This window comes from Scyliorhinus torazame, chromosome 3, assembly GCF_047496885.1.
Source record: "Scyliorhinus torazame isolate Kashiwa2021f chromosome 3, sScyTor2.1, whole genome shotgun sequence".
NCBI classification, from domain to species: Eukaryota; Metazoa; Chordata; class Chondrichthyes; order Carcharhiniformes; family Scyliorhinidae; genus Scyliorhinus; species Scyliorhinus torazame.
The window spans coordinates 261,581,889-261,599,167 of NC_092709.1; the positions used below are offsets into that span (position 1 = coordinate 261,581,889).

Below are 17,279 nucleotides of genomic sequence, written 5' to 3' on the forward strand. Positions count from 1 at the left end.
AAACTGAAAGGGGTTCCATTTGATGAACATGCAGCTGATATGTGACATTAACTGGGCATCATACACGTCTGAATCCGAAATCCGGGCAGTGTGCACGACGCCTTCATCTGGCACACTCATCAATTCCTAACATGTTTGGGATGTCCCCCGGCTGGGGGTTTGGCCCCTGGGTGACAGGGATTATCCACTGCGGTCATGGCTGATGACACCTATCTGGAGGCCACAGACCGACGCCAAGACCCACTACAATGAAGGCCATACAGTGACCAGGTCCGAGATTGAGAGGTACGTCGACCACCTTAAGCTGTGGTACAGGCACCAGGACCGCTCTGGAGGGGCCTTCCAGTATGATGCTGCGTTGGTGTGTGTGGGGAGTGCAGTGTGTATATGCAGCTGAAGCTTGTCAGCCTCCTGAGTGTCAATCGCAAAACTGGCAAATTGGCATCATTTCTCTTTGGAATCGATTGTGTTCCATGTGGCACTGGTGCCAACCCCATCAACAGTAGCAGAATCAGTCCAAGACAGCGCTGGTTTTGTTGTCGTGGGTCTCCACGAATTCTCCGCCGGTGTCAACACTTATTCTCTGAAACGGAGATTCCCGCCGTGTAGAATCATAGAATTTACAGTGCAGAAGGAGGCCATTCAGCCCATCGAGTGTGCACTGGCTCTTGGAAAGAGCACCCTACCCAAGGTCCACACTTCCACCATATCGCCATAACCCAGTAACCCCACCCAACACTGAGGGCAATTTTGGACACTAAGGGTAATTTTAGCTTGGCCAATCCACCTAACCTGCACGTCTTTGGACTGTGGATGGAAACCGGAACACCCGGAGGAAACCCACGCACGCACGGGGAGAACATGCAGACTCCGCACAGACAGTGACCCAAGCCGGGAATCGAACCTGGGACCCTGGAGCTGTGAAGCAATTGTACTAACCACAATGCTACCGTGCTGCCTTCAAAAGATTCACAATCCTTTGAGTTAAGAAATTTCTCCTTATCTTCGTGCTAAACTCCCCTTACTCTGTGACTGAAATGAAATGAAAATCGCTTATTGTCACCAGTAGGCTTCAAATGAAGTTACTGTGAAAAGCCCCTAGTCGCCACATTCCGGCGCCTGTTCAGGGAGGCTGGTCCAGGAATTGAACCGCGCTGCTGGCCTGCCTTGGTCTGCTTTCAAAGCCAGCTCTTTAGCCCTGTGCTAAACCAGCCCCAGACTGTAAATGTTCTGTGTTTTACAAGCAGGATTGTTCGAGTATGGTCAGAATTTTGCCCTTGCAAACAGCCGAAGAGACATGCTTTTTGATATGATCCTCCAATCGTTGGAATATACAGTTTACATACTGGCATCACACCAGCACTGAAATTCATATGCCACATTGCACATTTGTGTGGTAGGCAAAACATCTTTTTGAGTTGACAACAGCATCCTGTTAGTGGAGAATACTACTGCATAGTTGCAGCATGAAATGGCTAGCTTCACCTTTTCTTGAGACTCCTTGCCCTTTCAGGATAACTTGTGATAGACTGGGCACCTTTCAGGACCGAAAGTGGAGGCCTTAGGCCCATTCATGATTTCATGTGCTATACAGAAAACACTGATCTGATCAGGGTAGCCATTGCCTCACAGGATAGCTTTGATGCATACTATTTCAGAATCAAGCTTGCACGATGAGCAAATTGCTCGGGCCCTATATATGAGGTTGCCGATAAGGCCAATCTTATAGCCTGTGGAACTGTAGGAATTTCAACGTGTATATTGACATGTGAAGGTACGTTTGTGGTAGATAATAGTAGAGAACCCATTGGCAGATTTCTCAACTAGTCCGTCGAGAAAAGGGAGTTCATTTGACGACTCCATTTTAAAGGTGAATTGAACACAGGATGGAGCCTATTAAATGTTTAAGAAAATGTTTACATGGAGCTGCAAATTCAAATATAGCAGACATCAAAAGTTATCGGAGTAGGTGGGGATGTGGAATTCGAAACACAAACAGATGTTATGGTGGAGTAGGCTCGAGGTGCCAAATGCCTATATCTGCTGCTATTTTGCATGTTCGCAAACACGTAATCTGTGTTGGAAATATGCCCTTTCCGGTTTCCTTTAAGCATTCCCTTCCTGCCAGTGGTCGCAGCAAGTCCCATAACAGAATATGAGGGCATGGCTCAAGGTTGCCAATGAGGTCAGTAGCAGAGAAATGATGAGGAGGACTTGGTACAGTGTCAAAAGCACTTCAGCAACCTGATAAGTCTGGCTTGATGAGTGATGTGAGAGACACGGAAGGTATGCCTCCTGGTCAGCAGTCATAAGGGAAAGGGGCACCCTGAGGGCATATAAGCATTCACCATGGTAAAGGGATGTACTGTGGAGCCTCACTGACGCATTGGAATGGTCAGAACCCTTGTGTTGCTGGTCAGGAAGCTGTGGAGTGCAGACCGTAATTTTGTCAGCGAATGAAAGGCTGCAAATGGAGAGGGTATGCTTTTCACCTTGCAGGCAAAAGGGAAGATGAATGCTAGCAAAACGAGTGGGCGCACCTGATATGTGGCCAGGCACAGCTCGTACATTTAAAGGAACATGTGCTTCAAGTAGTCCGTGCGTCCGTCTGCAGGGGAAGGACAAAATGGGAGTGTACTGGGATGGGTGAAACCATCTCAACATGTTTAGGTGATGTACGTAGATGCTCCTCCTTCAATCAGCTTTCCATTCATCTAATGTACCTCACAATGACTCAACGCATGGAACACATTTGCCAACCTCTCCATGGTTGAGCTTACCTCATGGAGAGCCAGGTTCAGCACCACTCAGTGTAGCTGCTTGAACAGCCCACTGACATGTTGCGAGTACATGGCACACTCAGTAGCATCAACCAGACAGTGGCACAAATAGCACAGAGATGCATGGAGCAGATGCCAGCAGCACCCTGACTGGTTATCACCTCCAGGAATCCATGAAAGAGCTGAAGTGGTGCAAAATGGTGTTGAAGGGGCCACGCCTCCTGTGACTAGGTCATCATCCGCCTCGATGGCCTTTCCAAAGGGTAAAGCATCTGAAGAGTTAATCCTTGGAATGGAGGCTGCCCCTGTGATGTTGTGGTGCAGTAGCCTTTGGAGGTGCCCCTACCCCCTCAACATCCCTATCAAGGCCCTGAGGGCTGTCAAAGGCATTTCCAGCACAAACAGGCTTGATCAAGCAGCCTGCCTCCATCTTGCCATCTGCAACAGGGAGAGTACCCATCCGCGGACCTCTGGGTCAGTGAAATCACTTGGAGCAGGTGTATAGAATGTGAAAGGATGTTTAATGGTGAGAGATTAAAACACTTCATGTGATGCTGGTGATACACCAGAGAATGGGCAGTGAGAGTTGACATAGCAAGAGTGTGCTGGTGATTTTTAAAAAACATTTTCTCAGGATGTGGGCCTCAGACTAAGCCGGCATTTTTATTGCCCTTGAGAGGGTGGTGGTAACCTGCCTTCTTGAACCCCTGTAGGTGCACCCATGATGCTGTTAGGGAGGGAGTTCCATGATTTTGCTGCAGTAACAGTGATGGAATGCCAATATTATTTCAAAGTCAACATGGTCTGTGGTTTGGAGGGCATCTTTCAGGTGGTGGTGTTCCCATACATCTGTGGCTAGTTCAAAAGCTGTAGTCTTCCTGCTCCTCCTTCCTTACCCCTCCACCAGGGGGATTGAAAGCATTTAATCAAGTGCTCTTCCATTGTTGGGAGTGTATTGTGTGCGGAGCATGAGCTCCCACAATCCCCATCACACTCCCTTTGTCACAAGCACACATTTTTGAATGAAATGTCTTAGCACTGAGCAAGGTTACTCGGTGTGTTAACATGTAAAGAAATGCAAGAAGGGAAAATCAGCAATGTAATGAGGGAGGGAAAAAGTTAGGAAGAAGTTCCATTAACTCCCCCAAAAGGGGAAAGACGGCTTATATCACAGGTGCAGATCTAGAGAGTTGCAACAGTGACAAAAGCTTAAATGATGATATGACATCTTTAATGTGGAGAGACCTGCAACACAATTGTATCATGAGAATTTAAGCATAAGCCAAGGAAGAAGAAATCAAGAAGAGTGGCCATAACAAGGGATCTACACTTTAAGCTATGGCATGCGATTATCATCATGGCACAGAAGGAGGTCATTCGGCCCATCAAGTCCATGTTGGCTCTGTAGAACAATCCAGCCAGTCCCATTCCCCCACTTTGTCTCCATAGTTCTGTAAGTTTATTTCCCTCAAATGCCCATCCAATTTCCTTTTGAAATCATTCATTCTCTCTGCTTCCAACACCCTCATCGGCAATGAGTTCCAGGTCAATACCGCGCTGTGTAAAAATGTTCTTTCTCACACCCCCTGCCCTTCTGCATCTCTTGTCCAAAATCTGAAATATATGTCCCCTAGTCCATGTACCAGCCAATGGGAAAAGCCTTACTTTTTGCACCTTATCCAAACCTGTCATAATTTTGCACATCTCTATCACATCTCACCTCAATCTCCTTTTATCCAAATTAGCAGCCCCAGCTTAGAACCATAGAATTCCTACAGTGCAGAAGAGGCCATTTGGCCCATTGAGTCTGCACTGACCCTCTGAAAGAATATTCTACCTACCCCACTCCCCCACCCTATCCCCATAACCCCACTACTTAAATATCTTTGGATACTAAGGGACAACTTATCATGGCCTAAACTACACATCTTTGGACTGTGGGAGGAAACTGGAGCACCCGGAGGAATCCCACACAGACACGGGGAGAACGTGCAAACTCCACACAGGCCGACACCCAAGGCTGGAATTGAACCCGGGTCTTTGGCGCTGTGAGGCAGCAGTGCTAAACACTGTGCCTCCCTAACATCTCCAACCTAACCTTGTAAGTAAAATCCCTCATCTTGCTGGGGCTGGTTTAGCACAGTGGGCTAAACAGCTGGCTTGTAATGCAGAACCATGCCAGCAGCGCAGGTTCAATTCCCTTACTGGCCTCCCCAAACAGGTGCCGGAATGTGGCGACTAGGGGCTTTTCACAGGAACTTCATTGAAGCCTTACTGTGACAATAAGTGATTCTTATTATTATTATTCAGAATCATTCTGGTAAATTTCCTCTGCACTCTCAATGATCTACACATCCTTGGAGGAAATTGAACATGAACGCGTGAATGAGGGTTTCAGAAAAAGAGCTGAGGCAGAAGTGAAGGCGGGAACCCAAAGAAATAGAGAAACACCACAAATTTTTAATTGTTAATGAACTTTGTCCTCTCATTTTCCTGCCCTAGTTTACAACAGGCTCCCCATCAGATTATTATATAAAGCAGGGGTGGCACGGTGGTGCAGTGGTTAGCACTGCTGCCTCATGGCGCCAAGGACCTAGATTCGATCCCATCTGCATGTAGTTTGCACATTCTTCCCATGTCTGCGTGGGTATCACCCCCACAAATATCTGCACAGTAGGTAGATTGGTGATGCTCCTTAATTGGGAAAAAAAAATGAATTGGGTACTTTAAATTTGTTTAAAAATATATATTTATATGAAGAACAAGGCGATGTTCCAATACAAATAAAAGCCCTAACAGTCAAGAAATTATTTTTGGGAAACATTCAGTTAATAAGCTCCTTCAAGAAAAAAACACATCAACATGGTGATTAGAAGGAGGCTAGAGAGTCAGATCCAACACTGCAGGTGAACCCGATCGACTCATTCATTTTAATTTTACTAATTTTGTTCCATCCTCAGTCTGTCGTGTCGCTGGCATTTCTTGCTTCCTCTCCAGCTGCCCTGAGGAGATGATGCTGGGCCGCCTTCTGGAAACGCTGTTGATAGATTTGATACAAATTGAGTGGCTCACCAGGCCTCTGTGGAGATTCCATCAGTCAACCAACACCATGTTAAGTGGAGACTGGAGTCACAAATAGACTCCGAGCAGACAAGGTCAGCAGGCATCTCTCCAGAAAGATAGATAGATACATAGAAGATAGGAGCAGGAGGAGCTCTTTTGGCCCTTCGAGCCTGCTCCGCCATTCATCACGATCATGGCTGATCATCCAACTCAATAGCCTAATCCTGCTTTCTCCCCATAGCTTTGATCCCATTCTCTCCAAGTGCTATATCCAACCGCCTCATGAATATATTCAAAGTTTTAGCATCAACTACTTCCTGTGGCAATGGATTCCACAGGCTCACCACTCTTTGTGTGAAGAAATGTCTCCTTATCTCTGTCCGAAATGGTTTACCCTGAATCCTCAGGCTGTGATCCCTGGTTCTGGACACACCTATCATTGGTAACATCTTCCCTGCATCTACCCTGTCTAGTCCTGTTAGAATTTTACAAGTCTCTATGAGATCCCCCCTCATTCTTCTGAACTCCAGCGAGAACAATCCCAACCTAGTCAATCTCTCCTCATATGACAGTCCTGCCATCCCTAGAATCAGTCTGGTAAACCTTTGCTGCACTCCCTTGAGAGCAAGAACATCCTTCCTCAGAGAAGGAGACCAAAACTGCACACAATACTCCAAGTGTGGCCTCACCCAAGGCCCTGTACAATTGCAGCAACACATCCCTGCTTCTATACTCAAAACCTCTTGCAATGAAGGCCAACATACCATTAGCCTTCTTTGCCGCCTGCTGCACCTGCATGCTTACCTTCAGCAAATGGTGCACAAGGATACCCAGGTCCTGCTGCACGCTCCCCTCTCCCAATTTACAACCATTCAGGTAGTAATCTGCCTTCCTGTTTTTGTTTCCAAAGTGAATAACCTCACACTTATCCAAATTATACTGCATCTGCCATTGGTTTGCCCACTTGCCCAACCTGTCCAGATCTTGCTGTAGGATCCCTGCATCCTCGTCACAATGCACCCTCCCAACTAATTTGGTATCATCTGCAAATTTTGAGATGTTACATTTTGTTCCCTCATCCAAATCATTAATATATATTGTGAATAGCTGGGGTCCCAGCACTGATCCCTGTGGTATCCCACTGGTTACTGCTTGCCAATTTGAAAAGGACCCATTAATCCCTACTCTTTGTTACCTCTCTGCCAACCAGTTTCCTATCCACCTCAATACATTTCCCCCCAATTCCATGTGCTTTAATAATCTCTTATGCGGGACTTTGTCAAACGCCTTCTGAAAGCCCAAATAAACCACATCGACTGGCTCCTCCTTGTTGACTGTACTGGTTACCTCTTCAAAGAATTCCAACAGATTTGTCAAGCATGATTTTCCCTTCATAAATCCATGCTGTCTCTGACTGATCCTGCCACTGCTTTCTAAATGTTCCACTATAAAATCCTTGATAATGGATTCAATCATTTTCCCCACTACGATGTTAGGCTTACTGGTCTATAATTCCCTGCTTTCTCTCTACCTCCCTTTTTGAATATCGGAGTGATGTGAGCTACCCTCCAATCTGCAGGGACTGTACCAGAGTCTATAGAATCCAGGAAGATGACCATCAATGCATCCACTATTTCCAGAGCCACCTCCTTAAGCACTCTGGGATGCAGATTCTCAGGCCTAGGGTCATTAAGTGAACCAGAAGGGACCTTAACAGCAATCAACAGCTTCCAGAACAATTTCCAAACTTCTACTGTGGGAATCTGAATTCACCTTCTCAATATTAGTAATTCAGGCCCTGCGTTGAAAGATCTTAAAGGCTAAATTAAAAAAGCACATTATTTGTACAGGAATATGTTAAAGAGTGTTATGTAATTATGTCATTGGATTTCCTGTAAAAACAGGATTCAGAATATCATTTCTTCTAAACATGAAGTTTAATCTCCCAAAGTCCATCCTTTACTGTGCATTAAAATTCTAAAAGAACTCTTGCGATCAAAAATTGCTAATTTTAGCCTCCCAGAATCAAAGACTGGGTCTATTTGTGACTCCAGTCTCCACTTAACATGGTGTTGGTTGACTGATGAAATCTCCACAGAGGCCTGGTGAGCCACTCAATTTGTATCAAACCTAATCCCATTTCTTCCTGGTCTTATCCCATAGCCCTGCAAATTTCTCTTGTCAGTCAGCGGGCAACTATGCCTTAGAACTCAGAATGCTCATTGGTTAGTCACATCTCTTGGTTAAGCGGACCCTGGCCAGGGTGAAGGTACAGTTGGTCTCAAGTGGTCCCAAAATTAAGGGGAGAAAGAAAAACTCAGAGAGCGGGTTAAGTGGGAACAGGTTTGGTCTGGACTGTGAAGACTCCTTTGCCTGAACTACCTGCTGGATAATGTGTAGTCAAAATGCAACCGGTCCCTAGTGGAGACACAGCAGAGTGAGAAAGAAGGAAATTGCCTGATAAAACAGTGTAAATGTTGACTGGTACTCAGACAAAGTGATTTCTAAAATATTCACCAAGCACACTGCAGATCCATGGACCACACACAGCAAACAGTTTATAAACTTTTACTGTGAACCCCAAGAGTATTGGATATATTTTGGCTAAAAAATCCATGCAATGAAAATACAACTCAAGCCAAGGCATTAATTTAATTTTCAATATACACCTATTCTACCTCTACAATAGTCTCTGTGCTACACACTAATTCTGCTGAGTTATCAGTGCCTCACGTTCCTATTGGTATCAATGTCTATAGGCTACCACCACATTGGCAGGGTTGAACCATGATTTTCTGCCTTTATCTTGGTCAGCACCGTGTCCTCGCTTGCTGCTGCTAATTTTACCATGTTGCTGCTGTCATTATGAGGATCATCTTGCAGGTTTCCATACTGGCGCCTTCATTTGTCTCTGTACTGACACCAATGATCGTAAGAATTAAGAGCAGGAATAGGCCATTTGGCCGATTTAACCTGCTCTGCCATTGAGATGATCTCATCGATCTTAACGGCAATGTCTTGCCTGTCCCCCATAACCCTCAACCGAAAGCTGGTTTGATTTGTTTCCCTCTTTATAAGTGATGGCATATTTCTCAACCCCTCTATTAATAACCCCACAGCAAACCCAAGATAGGATGATCTCTATGGGTTAGGCTATTTGCACATGCTCAACACGAGAAAAGAGGATTCACAACACCCCCCTCGTATTCAGATAGTAACGAGAGGCACAGAGAAAGAAAAGGTTTTACAGAGAAAATAAATATTCTTCCACGTGGTTCCAGAGACCAAAATCAAATTCCGATACAGTATTCCGTCTAAGAGTTCAATAGGTTGAAAACTAATGCTAGATAATTCATTTTTCCAGTGGTGTTGACTTTATATGATGAGATGGGAATGCAGAGATGAATCCGTCGTAATAATAATCATAATCTTTATTAATGTCCCAAGTAGGCTTACATTAACACTGCAATGAAGTTACTGTGAAAATCCTCTCGTCGCCACACTACGGCGCCTGTCCGGGTACACTTCAGAGAGAATTCAGAATGTCCAATTCACCTGACAAGCACTTTCTGGACATGTGGGGGGAACCGAAACACCCAGAGGAAACCCATGCAGACACGAGGAGAACATGCAGACTCCGCACAGACAGTGACCCAAGCCGGGAATCAAACCCGGGTCCCTGGCACTGTGAAACAACAGTGCTAACTGCTGTGCTGCCGTGCCGCCCATCTTCTAGACAATGGTACAGACTTCCAGCAGAAACAGAGTAGATGGGGACAGGTGTCCAACATATGAACATACAAAATAGGAGCAGACGGAGCCCAGTCGGCTCCTCAAACCTGCTTCGCCATTTATTAAGAAAGTGGCTGATCGGTTTGTGGTTCTAATTCCACATTCCCATCTACTCCCGATAACCTTTGATTCCCTCGCCTGACAAGAATCTATCTACGTCTGCCTTAAAAATATTCAATGACCCCGCCTCCACCACCTCTGGAGTAGAGTGTTCCAAAGTCAGACAACTCTCTGAAACAATAAAAAAACTCTTCACCTCTGCCCAAATCATCTACTGCTTCGTTACCCACCTCTTCTAAGAGCTAGGGTAAAGTCCATTAGGACCTCGGCCAGAACTCCTTCAGTGTGTCCTGCTATATCTCAAACAGCAGGCTGAGCTATGCCGCTCAGCAAGGCATTATTAACTTGTTCAACAAGCCAGAGGCTTAGGTCATATGACATTCCTCACCGCAAGTTCTTCAACAAAGAACATGGTCTGAATTCAGCTTGGTCTTCAGGAATATCATTATGGGTTAATGGGAAAGTGTGAGAGGCCATTGGCTTAGTAAACATTCCTTCTCTGCTGGCAAATATTGAATACAAAAGGCCTTTGATGTAGCACTCTTTGAAATTGGACTGTACAGTCTACAGTGGGTCATTAATGGCACCTCCGAGATAACGAGGTGTGCATTTTCCTAAAACTGCTAAGTGGCTTCTTTTGTTCAGGGGTCACGGACAGACACAGTTTCAGGGATTATGAAGGTCTTTGTTCAGTTTTTGAAATTTGGAAATAGTAATGAGCATATCCATATACATGTAATGAAAATATACTGTGTGGGGTCTCAGTCCCGCACAGCCAGTGACAATTGACAACGTTAAGCAGGTTTCATCTTCCATCTTCTGATCTAAAACCTGCGCATGCCAGTCTTGTGTCAGAAAACCAACACGCTGACCCAGGGGGCAGATTTCAACAACTACCTTCTCTTGCATCACCTTATGCAGTGATTGCAAATCCGACCCTATAATATTGTATTGGAATTGGTTTATGAGCATTTTAGTCAAATCATAGATTTGTTTGCACAAAGCTCAGAAAATTCTGCAAAACTTGTGCATGTATGTGTGAGAACGTTTAAATATGCTTTTTCTTTTGTTATTTAATTGTAGAATTTACATGAATTTTTAACATTTGTTCTTTGGTTTCCACCCAGTGGAACTAATGTTCAAACAAATTGCTTTCTTCTGCATTCAACTTTGACGCAGCTCAATATTCAAGGCAAAATGTGGCATTCAATTTGCCCAATAACAGTACTTCCAAAGATCTATCTTATTTATATTGATGAATGTACCTTTAATTTGGAATAAGAAAAGCTATAATCATTATATATTCCTCTATCTCCCTACCACTGTACTCTCCTCCAGCTCTACAACTCTGCAAGATCTATGTTCTTTCTGTGCGAGTTGTAGGGAGGATAGACTAAGGAATTTCACTAGAAGAATGAAGCGGGGCGGGGGGGGGGGGGGAGGTAAAGTATTCCATGCAGAGGTTTATGAGAACATGTAATGCTGTACCACTATTGGACATAGTACTGAGACTGTAGCATCATTTAAAATTGAATTGGACAAGTACTGAAATGGCCTGGGCAAGTTGCAGGTAAGTAAGATTAGACTTGGAAGCTGCAAGTGAAATGCAGTGTTTGAAATTACTGATTATGTCCTCAATGTTATATGATCCATACCCAAGAATTTATGGTGTTAGGGGCCAGTTTTTGTTCAAAATAGACAACATTTGAAATCCCAGTTACTTGGGGAATAAAGCCAGAGGATTCCACAGTTTCAAACACACAGAAGAAATTTTACTACACAGGAGTTCATACTATCTACCTTATAGTATTTCTGGATATCAGGTATGCGGTAAACATGAATGAACAGACAAACTGTGGTCGAAACAGACCAAAAACTGCACACTAAATGGCAGTCACAACCAAGATCATTTTCTCTGCATCAACCAATAGAATTGAAGAATGAATCAAAGGCAATTGTTTGAAGGAATTTAAGATTCATCCAAGACTTGGCTCAGTAGAGCAGCTATTCCTTTGCAATCTTGTTTCATATATTGATGTCAGGTAGACAATACTATTGTAGCTGATTCAAGCCTTGGTCACAGCTACAGAGAACTACTTCATAATTTTAAATATCTACCATTTTTAATTGTAACTAGTGATTGTATAATAAAATAATTGTATAAATTTTGACTTCTTGTTGTGCTAGGTGGTTTGTGGACAGAACTGTACCTTCCTTGTGCAGGCAAATGGGACAGTTGTAGCTTTTGGTGAAGGTAGCTATGGACGCTTGGGTCAGGGAAACTCTGATGACCTCCACACCCCTACTGTCATTGCAGCATTGCAGGGTAAGTTCATGCAAAGTTGTAACCCCATTTATTCTGTTAACATTTTGCTTCATACTCCATTAACTTCCACTGCATATAACTAAATGCTGAAAATTGGTTTTATGTGAAACTTGAGTTTCCTGTAAATGCCTGAAATGCATTGCATGCAAAACAACAATGAAGAGATTACTATTTAGTTCACTGGAGTGTAACCTAAACCTACACTATGCTATTTTGGAAGCTGTGTTAAATATTTAATTTAGTGCGGTCTGTATTGAATCATCAGTAATCATGGGCGAAATTCTCCGTTATCGGCGGAAAGTCCGCCGATCGGCGCAAAAAACGGCGCAAATCGGACTTGCGTCACGTCGGAAAAATGGGTCGATAGTCTCCGGCCCGAAATGGGCTAGCAGCGACGTAACGGGATCCGCGCTTGCGCAGTGGTTCACGCCGTGCAGCGTCATACGCGCTGCACGGCGTGACGGCTCATAAGGCCGTGCTGCTCCCCCCACCCGACCGCAACACCCGACTGGATGGCTGGCCGTCGCTCAGCCCCAAGGTTCGAGTCACGCGATGTGGAGGCGCTCCTGGACGCGGTGGAGCAGAGGAGGGACGCCCTGTATCCCGGGCACGGCCGCAGAGTTGCCCCACGCCACAGCCGGCGTCTGTGGAGGGAAGTGGCAGAGGCCGTCACCGCTGTGGCCCTGACACCACGGACAGGCACCCAGTGCCACAAGAAGGTGAACGACCTCGTCAGAGCAGGCAGGGTGAGCCTCCCCCGTATCCCCCCTTCCCCATATCCCCCCTCCCCCATATCCCCCCTCCCCCATATCCCCCTTCCCCCATATCCCCCTTCCCCCATATCCCCCCTCCCCCATATCCCCCTTCCCCCATATCCCCCCCTCCCCCATATCCCCCCTCCCCCATATCCCCCCTCCCCATATCCCCCCTCCCCCATATCCCCCCTCCCCCATATCCCCCCTCCCCCATATCCCCCCTCCCCCATATCCCCCCTCCCCCATATCCCCCCTCCCCCATATCCCCCCTCCCCCATATCCCCCCTCCCCCATATTCCCCCCTCCCCCATATTCCCCCTCCCCCATATTCCCCCTCCCCCATATTCCCCCTCCCCCATATTCCCCCCTCCCCCATATCCCCCCTCCCCCATATCCTCCCCTCCCCCATATCCCCCCTCCCCCATATCCCCCCTCCCCCATATCCCCCCTCCCCCATATCCCCCCTCCCCATATCCCCCTCCCCATATCCCCCATATCCCCCCTCCCCCATATCCCCCCTCCCCCATATCCCCCCTCCCCCATATCCCCCCTCCCCCATATCCCCCTCCCCCATATCCCCCCTCCCCCATATCCCCCCTCCCCCATATCCCCCCTCCCCCATATCCCCCCTCCCCCATATCCCCATATCCCCCCCTCCATATCCCCATATCCCCCCTCCATATCCCCATATCCCCCCTCCATATCCCCCCCTCCCCCATATCCCCCCTCCCCCATATCCCCCCTCCCCCATATCCCCCCTCCCCCATATCCCCCCTCCCCCATATCCCCCCTCCCCCATATCCCCCCTCCCCATATCCCCCTCCCCCATATCCCCCTCCCCATATCCCCTTCCCCCATATCCCCTTCCCCCATATCCCCCTCCCCCATATCCCCCTCCCCATATCCCCCCTCCCCCATATCCCCCTCCCCATATCCCCCCTCCCCATATCCCCCCTCCCCCTTATCCCCCATATCCCCCCTCCCCCATATCCCCCCTCCCCATATCCCCCCCTCCCCATATCCCCCCTCCCCCATATCCCCCCTCCCCCATATACCCCCTCCCCCATATCCCCCCCCCATATCCCCAAGTGAATCCAGCCCTAACCTTAACCTCTGCAATGCACGCGCAACCGTTGGCGTGCATTCATATACCTGCCTAACACTGTTGCCTTTTACCCCTGCCACCCCCCCCCCACAGGAGAAGCGCGCACACAACAATAGGGAGCATGTGAGGACTGGAGGAGGCCCCGCTGATGAGAGGCCACAGACCGTACACGAGGAAAGGGCTCTGGAACTGGCTGGCGGACCTGAGGACCGGGAGGTTGCTGATGCAGAGGTCGGGGGCGTACTAGCGAGTGAGCCACCGACAGCCCATCCCCATATCCCCCCTCCCCTATATCCCCCTCCCCCGTATCACCTGATCACTGCCTGATGTCTAACCATGCATGCTTCATTGTGTATCGCAGGACCAAACGTTCAGGCACCCATCCCCGCAGATGCAGACCGCCCGCAGGATGCCCCTCGGAGACCACAGGAGACGGAGAGACCTGGAGCAACAGGGAGACGACACCCCCGTCACGTGCGGGAGCGACCACCCAGCAACGAGGGGGGCAGCCACAGGCCCCCGTCACATCTGAGCCAGGACACCACTACCCAGGACACCACTACCCAGGACACCACTACCCAGGACACCACTACCCAGGACACCACTACCCAGGACACCACTACCCAGGACACCACTACCCAGGACACCACTACCCAGGACACCCCTACCCAGGAAGACGAAATACCGGACAGTGACTCAGAGTGGATGGGTGGAGACGAACCCCCACCCCAAAGTGCCATGGACTCAGAGTGGGACGAAGAGCACGACACAACGCCACTGCTGTCACCAACACCCTTCACCATCGCAGAAACACTCACCACGGTTGGGCACTTTAGTGATGAGGCGTCTGGTACACTCACTGGTGCGCACAACACAGCTGTCCCGGTACAGCAGGTGGAGGTAGGAGCAGCAGAGGGACCGGGCAGTCGGAGGGCAGCCCAGCCCAAGCGAACATCTGCCGCCCAGATGGATCCCGGGTTCCTGCAGTTACCACACCCACACATAGATCCGATGCAACCACCGACCCGGAGACGAGCGAAGAGGGTGACGGGCGGCTGCGGTCGCAGGTGGAGGAGCCCACCCGCGTCCAGGAGCTGGGAGTGGTGCCGGTCATGCGTGCCACCCAGGCCGACACCGCACGGGTGGCGTCCGCGGTGGAGGCAATGGGTGCGACGGTGTCAGACATGGGGAACGGTTTGCGAGGCCTGGGGCCTTCCGTGCAGGCGGTGTCTGTGGCCCAGGAAATGGCTGCCCTCTCACAGGAGGCCATGAGCCAGTGCCAGCGCCAGATGGCAGAGGCGCTCAACGCCATAGCCCAGTCTCAGCAGGCCATGGCCCAGTCTCGGCAGGCCATGGCCCAGTCTCGGCAGGCCATGGCCCAGTCTCGGCAGGCCATGGCCCAGTCTCTGCAGGCCATGGCCCAGTCTCTGCAGGCCATGGCCCAGTCTCTGCAGGCCATGGCCCAGTCTCTGCAGGCCATGGCCCAGTCTCAGCAGGCCATGGCCCAGTCTCTGCAGGCCATCGCTGAGGGCATCGGCGCCAGTGGCCATGTGCGAGCCGGCGTCGCACTGTCACAGACAGGGTTTGCCAACCCCCTGGGCTCCATGGCTGCAAACCTGCAGAACCCTGTCGATACCAGCACGGGCCTCCAGGACTGGCAGCGCCAGATGTCGGGGGGGCGTCGGATGGCCAGTCCGTTCGCATCCCCCACCCATGTAAAGGCCTGGGGGCCATCGGGCACCCCGAGGGAGGAGGAGGTGGTGTGGTCCGTCCCGGCTCCCCCTGTAGGGGAGGTCCCGGTACACCGCGACACCTCGGACTCCCCCCCCCCCCCCCCCCCCCCCCCACCCTTCCGTCCCAGGTGCATCGGGTGGGCAACGGGCAGGACAGGCTGGCAGCTCGCCATCCCAGTCGCCCGGGCCGCAGCCTGGCCCATCTAGGCCAGGACGCCCCAGGAAACGGCCGGCAAAGGGATCCAGTGTCAGAGGGCAGGAATCACAGGAGTCCACCTCCAGTTCTGCTGTACCGTCTGGGGAACCACGTAGACGTAGTCAAAGGGCCCGTCAGGCCAAACAATTAGACACTGAGGAAGTTGGCACGGGTGCAGGGCACAGATGAGTTTTAGGGGCTAGGGCACGTGCATGAACTCCTTTGGTTATTAAAGTCAATGTTACACCTACCGAAGCTGCCTTTGTGCTCTGTCCAAAGTGTGCGGGGGTGTCATGTACGTTGAGCGCAAGTGTGTGTGTGAGGGGTGGTCTTACCTCAGCCCCAGGTGAGTCTGCCCCCTTCCCCCTGGGCCGCCATCAACATCCCCCGGGCAGAGGACGGGACCGTGCGCTGCAGTGTCACAGCCGCATGCAGGGATGGTCCGGGTGGATGGTGGTACTGTGGCCATGGGTCAGACATAGTCCAACGATGTGGAGCCAGGAGCTCATCGCAGGGCGGGTTGTCATCATCCTCCATGGCCTGCGATAGACACGCGTCCACCCGCAACTGTGTGAGCCCGGCCCGTTGTGCCGCAGGTGGATCGGCAATGGGGAGGGGGGGTGGTGTGCATGCGGGTGGGGTGGGTGGGTGGGGTTGGGGAGGGGGGTGAGGGTGCTGGGTGGGTGGATGGGTTGGGGGTGTGGGTGGTCGGCTGTTGCCATGGTGTGCGGTCTGTGGCCATACTACCCGATTCCCACGCCCATCTAGTCAGTGAAGCGGGCGTCTATCAGTCTGTCCTGTGCCCGCTGGGCCAGCCGGTAACGGTGGACAGCCACCCGCCTGTGTCTACCCCATCTGCCCTGACCATTGCCCCCATCCCCCTCATCTGGGGAGGACTGGGCCTCTTCCTGCTGCTCCTCCACTCCGCCCTCCTCTGCCTGCGACACATCGCCCCTCTGCTGGGCTATGTTGTGCAGGACGCAGCACACCACAGTGATGCGGCCGACCCTATCTGACCGATACTGGAGGGCGCCCCCAGAGAGGTCCAGGCACCTGAAACGCATCTTCAGCACGCCAGAGCACCTCTCGATCACTCCCCTTGTCGCTACATGGGCATCATTGTAGCGGTTCTCCGCCTCATTGCATGGCCTCTGTATAGGCGTCATCAGCCACGATCGCAATGGGTAGCCCCTGTCGCCCAGCAACCAGCCCCTCAGCCGGGGATGGCGTCCCTCGTACATGCCGGGGATGGATGACCGCGACAACACGAATGAGTCGTGTACACTGCTTGGGTGACGGGCGCAGACGTGCAGGATCATCATGCGGTGGTCGCAGACCACCTGTACGTTCATCGAATAGGTCCCCTTCCTATTAGTGAACACGGCCCTGTTATCTGCAGGTGGCCGCACGGCGACGTGCATCCCATCGATCGCGCCCTGGACCATGGGGAACCCGGCCACGGCAGAGAA

General features: G+C 50.0%; 1 protein-coding gene across 4 annotated transcripts in view; it reads left to right on the forward strand.

The window, feature by feature from the left end:
- The window catches only part of LOC140409077 (probable E3 ubiquitin-protein ligase HERC1), a 701,933-nt gene that overhangs the window by 560,477 nt on the left and 124,177 nt on the right, over window positions 1–17,279 (forward strand). For all 4 annotated transcript variants that reach the window (XM_072497165.1, XM_072497164.1, XM_072497166.1 and 1 more), the window contains one exon: window positions 11,883–12,021. In XM_072497165.1, coding sequence (XP_072353266.1) covers window positions 11,883–12,021 — 139 coding nt within the window. The remainder of the gene's footprint in view (window positions 1–11,882; window positions 12,022–17,279) is intronic.